Raw genomic sequence first — 4,880 nt, 5'->3', positions numbered from 1 at the left:
ATTGTTGTTTGGCGGGTCCGGGCTGGGGATTCGAACCCGCCACCTTAGGTGTACGTGGCTGGCGCCTTAGCCGGTTGAGCTATAGGCGCTGAGCCCAAACTTGAACTCTTGAGCTGAAGCAGTTCTCTTGCCTCAGCCTCCCAAGTAGCTGGGACTACAGACACCCACCACAATGCCTGGCTGTATTTATTTATTTATTTAATTTTTTTGGACACAGAGTCTCAAGCTGTCGCCCTGGGTAGGGTGCCATGGCATTGCAGCTCACAGCAACCTCCAACTCCTTGGCATAAGCAATTCTCTTGCCTTAGCCTCCCAAGTAGCTGGGACTACAGGCGCCTGCCACAATGCCCAGCTATTTTTGTTGTTGCTGTTGTCATTGTTTTAGCTGGCCCAGGCCGGGTTCAAACACGCCTGCCTTAGAGTATGTGGCCGGTGTCCTACCTGCTGAGCTACGGGTACTGCCCTGCCTGGCTGTTTTTAGAGATGAGGTCTTACTCTGGCTTAGGCTGGTCTCGAATCTGTGAGCTCAGGTAATCTACCTGACTCAGCCTCACAGAGGCTGGGATTACAGGCTTGAGTCCCCATGCCCGGTCCATTGAACTGTTTTTAAGTGCACAGTTCAGTGGCATTAAGCACATTCACATTACTGTGCAACCGTCTCTACCCTCTACCTCCAGAATATTCTCAACTTCCCAAACTGAAACTCTGTCCTCAAGAATACTAACTCTCTGCCTGTCCCAAGCCCCTGGCACCCACCATTCTACTTTCTGTCTCTGTGACTGTGACAGCTCTAGGGGCCTCCTATGAGTGGAATAATACAAGATGTGTCCTTTTGTGTCTGGCTTCTCTCACTGAGCATCATGTCCTCAAGGTTCATTCACCTTGTATCCTGTGTCAGTTTCCTTCCTTTTAGAGGCTGAATAATATTCTCTTCTATTGCAATCACTTTTACTTCTCTGCTGTGGTGCATCTGCTCACATCCCATTGCTCAAATGTGGTCTGTTGCCAGCCTTGGTTTTGAGGGGAGGAGAAATAGACCGAATGGCAGAAGTTGCAGAGAATGTGCATCCACTCTCTTTGCACCCACCACACCAGGCACCAGGGAGTCAATTGAGCCAAAGGACACAGCCCATTATCACCCCAGCTCTGGAAACCCTGTGTGAAAATGATACCCTCCCCCTACCCACCAGACCATCTCATGGATCAGATGACAGAAGGACATCCCAGGCTCTCCCAGGGTGTGAGTGGATGCTTCCAGAGTCTATTGACTTCAGCAGGAACCTGTTCACCTCATTTTCTCCTCTGTTCCAGATGGAGACTGTCAAGCAGGGAGTGGATCAGAAGCTGCTGGAAGGTCAGGAGAAGCTGCATCAGATGTGGCTCAGCTGGAACCAGAAGCAGCTCAAGGGCACAGAAAAGGACCAGGAAACTAAGCCAGAGGTATTTGGGGAGTGATTTGGGACCCCTGATGTCACCCTCCACACCTCTGCCTCAGAGGCCTACCTGCCTAGGATGCTTTCCCCAGCCTCTCCTCCCATTAAGGGCTTTTAGGTTGTAATGTGACCTCATCTAGGGAGCCCACCTTAATTTCTGCTTTCAGTTTGGGTGCTGCTTTTGAATTGGAGAATACTGGGTAACAATTTATCTCAGCTTGTTATAGTGCTAAGCTATGTCTCAGTAACCTACAGTCTCAAATTCTCTCCCCAATCCCAGTGTTCCCTCCAGCCCTCCATATTCAACCCTAGGTCTGCTTACTAGCATTCTCTGGCCCCCTCCACTCTCTGCTAAGCATCAGCCCCTCGTGCTGTGTGCTGACAGGTCTTACCACCTGTACCGCCATGCACTTAAGCTCTCCTAAAACCCACACCTCACACAGCTCATTCTGACACAATTCACACAGCTCATTCTGAACGATACCCTTTCAGTCTTAACGTCTGCACTAACACTAGAGCATCTCAACCTCTCTGAGTCTCAGTTTCCACATCTGTAAACAGAATATAGGACATTCTGTAGGGTGGTTAAGATTAACTGGATTAGAGTGGCGCCTGTGGCTCAAGGAGTAGGGCACTGGCCTCATATACCAGGGGTGGCAGGTTCAAGCCCAGCCCCGGCCAAAAAACTGCAAAAAAAAAAAAAGATTAACTGAGTTAAACTTGTACATGAATATTCACAGTAGCAGGATTTGCAATAGCCAGTAAGTTGAAAACAGCCCACACACATCTGTCTGCCCACAGATGAATGGATGAACAAAGTGTGGCCTAATGGCACCCTCTGGACTATTACTTAGCCAGGAAAAGAAACAAGGCTCTCACACAGGCCACAATGTAGATGGACTTTGAAAACATCATGCTCGGCTCTGCGCCTATGGCTCAACCGGCTAAGGCGCCAGCCACGTACACCTAAGGTGGCGGGTTCAAATCCCCAGCCCGGACCCGCCAAACAACAATGATGGCTGCAACCAAAAAAAATGGCCGGGCGTTGTGGCAGGCGCCTGTGGTCCCAGCTACTTGGGAGGCTGAGGCAGGAGACTCGTTTGAGCCCAGGAATTGGAGGTTGCTGTGAGCTGTAATGCCACGGCACTCTGCCCAGGGGGACAGCTTGAGGCTCTGTCTTCAAAAAAAAAAAAAAAGAAAACATCATGCTCAGTGAGAAAAGTCTCATAGCATGTGGTTTCACTTATATGAGACATTCAGGACAGACAAATCGACAGAGGCAGAAACTGTCCCCAACAGCAGTCAGTCTCTCCTCCCCCAGCCCCTGGCACCCATGAATCCACTTCCCGTCTCTGTGGATCTGCCTGTTTGGACATTTCATATAAATGGAGTCTCACACTGTTTCCTTCTGTGTCTGGCTACTCTCACTGAGCACCGTGTCCTCAAGGTCCCTCTGCCCTGTAGCCTGTGTCAGAGCCTCCTTCCTTGTCATAGCTGACTGACAATTCCATGTGTGGATGGACCGAATTCAGTTCATTCATTCAACCAAAAGATGTTCTGGTTGTTTCTACTTCGGCTGTGCCCCTATGTACATGTCTTTGTGTGGATGTGTGTTTTCATTTCTCTTGGGCATGTTCTCACAAATGAGACTGCTGAGTCATTTGGTAATCCTGTGGTTTAACATTCTGAGGAACTGCCTGACTGCCTTCCCAAGTGATTGTACCACTAGCAGTGTCATATCAGTTCCAATTCCACATCATGTCCACCACGTAGTATCATCTGACTTTTTGATTCTAGGGGATCATCCTAGTGGGAGTGAAGTACAGTCTCCTTGGGGTTTTGATTTGCATTTTCCTAGTGACTCAAATGTGGAGTCCCTTGCTCTCTCCTTCTTGGTGTTTTGTCTATACCTTTTAGAAAATTTGGCTAATATATATTTCACTTAGTTTAAAACACAAAGAGTTGGGGCATGGTGGCTCATGCCTACAATCCCAGAATTTTGGGAAGCTGAGGCAGGAGGATTGGTTGATACTAGGAATTCAAGACCCTCTTTTTTTTTTTTTTTTTTTGCAGTTTTTGACCAGGGCTAGGTTTGAACCCACCACCTCTGGCATATGGGGCCAGTGCCCTACTCCTTTGAGCCACAGGCACCGCCCTCAAGATCCTCTCTTTACAAAAAATTTTAAAAATTAGCTAGGCATGATGGTGTGTACCTGTAGTCTCAGCTATTTGGGAGGCTGAGGCAGGAGGATGGCTTGAGCCCAGGAGTTTGAGGCAGCAGTGAGCTATGATTGCGCCACTGTACTCCAGCCTAGGCAACAGAGTGAAACTCATCTGAAAAACCCAAAAACCCCCTATGAGCCAGTATTCTGTGCCTCTGTGTTTGAGTTTTGCCTATGGAGTTTTCCCCAAGACTAGTGGTTGAACACCTGCCTTCTTTTCCCCCTGGCATTGGATCTGTTTGCTCTACCTGAAACAAATGGCTCTGATCAGCTTCACCCATCTCCGTTCTTAGCAGGTTGAGTCCCGGGCACTAGCCATGTTCCGGGACATTGCCCAGCAGCTACAGGCCACCTGTGTCTCCTTTGGATCCAGCATCCAGGGTCTGCCCACCAACATCAAGGACCAGGTGCAGCACGCTCGTCACCAGGTGGAAGACCTCCAAGCCACCTTCTCTGGCATCCACTCCTTCCAGGACCTGTCCAGTAGTGTCCTGACCCAGAGCCGAGAGCAGGTTGCCAAGGCCCGAGAGGCCATTGACCATGTAGTCGAGTATGTGGCCCAGAACACACCCATCATGTGGCTCGTGGGTCCTTTTGCCCCTGGAATCACTGAGAGAACCCCAGAAGAGAAGTAGCTGGGTGAGAGGAAAGGGCTTGGGGGGCTCTGTCCCTCTCTGGGGGGCTCACAGCAGCAGTGTATAGTCCTCATTTTGAACCAACTTTTTCTTTTTTTTTTTTTTTTTGAGACAGAGCCTCAAGCTGTCCCCCTTGGGTAGAGTGCCGTGGCATTACAGCTCACAGCAACCTCCAACTCCTGGGCTCAAGCGAGTCTCCTGCCTCCGCCTCCCAAGTAGCTGGGACCACAGGCGCCCGCCGCAACGCCCGGCTATTTTTTGGTTGCAGCCCTCATTGTTGTTTTTGGTGGGTCCGGGCTGGGGATTCGAACTCGCCACCTTAGGTGTACGTGGCTGGCGCCTTAGCCAGTTGAGCTATAGGCACCGAGCCTGAACCAACTTTTTCTAACCACTCCTCTCAGCTCCTCTTAGGTGCCAACTTGGGAAACTGAGGCTCTCAGTACTGGGACGTTGCATTCGCTGTAAGAGCAGACCAATTAAGAGGTTTTTCCTACTTCTGAGCTACCTCTTTTCAGTAAGGGAGATTCTTCCAGTTGCCAGGGAGAAATTGTGGCAACTGGAGTAAGGGAGTAGGAACAGGGCAAACAAAA

General features: G+C 49.9%; 1 protein-coding gene and 1 non-coding gene across 5 annotated transcripts in view; both read left to right on the top strand.

Moving 5' to 3' along the window:
• The window catches only part of PLIN3 (perilipin 3), a 37,010-nt gene extending 32,600 nt beyond the window's left edge, over positions 1–4,410 (top strand). Inside the window, exons 7-8 of one of the 4 annotated variants that reach the window (XM_023512556.1) lie at positions 1,312–1,440; positions 3,952–4,410. In XM_023512556.1, the coding sequence (XP_023368324.1) occupies positions 1,312–1,440; positions 3,952–4,290 (468 nt within the window). In that variant the 3' untranslated portion in view covers positions 4,291–4,410. Of the gene's footprint in view, positions 1–1,311; positions 1,441–3,948 lie in introns of all 4 variants that reach the window. The other 3 variants (XM_012804488.2, XM_023512557.1, XM_012804489.2) reach the window with 3 other exon arrangements.
• A 302-nt stretch (positions 4,411–4,712) lies between these two features.
• LOC111724996 lies at positions 4,713–4,880 on the top strand. Its single transcript, XR_002773190.1, has one exon. It is a non-coding gene; the product is annotated as a small nucleolar RNA U85 (small nucleolar RNA).

This window comes from Otolemur garnettii, unplaced genomic scaffold (genome assembly GCF_000181295.1).
Source record: "Otolemur garnettii isolate 467f Iridium unplaced genomic scaffold, OtoGar3 scaffold00029, whole genome shotgun sequence".
Lineage (NCBI taxonomy): Eukaryota > Metazoa > Chordata > Mammalia > Primates > Galagidae > Otolemur > Otolemur garnettii.
This window is presented reverse-complemented; position numbering and strand designations above follow the sequence as displayed.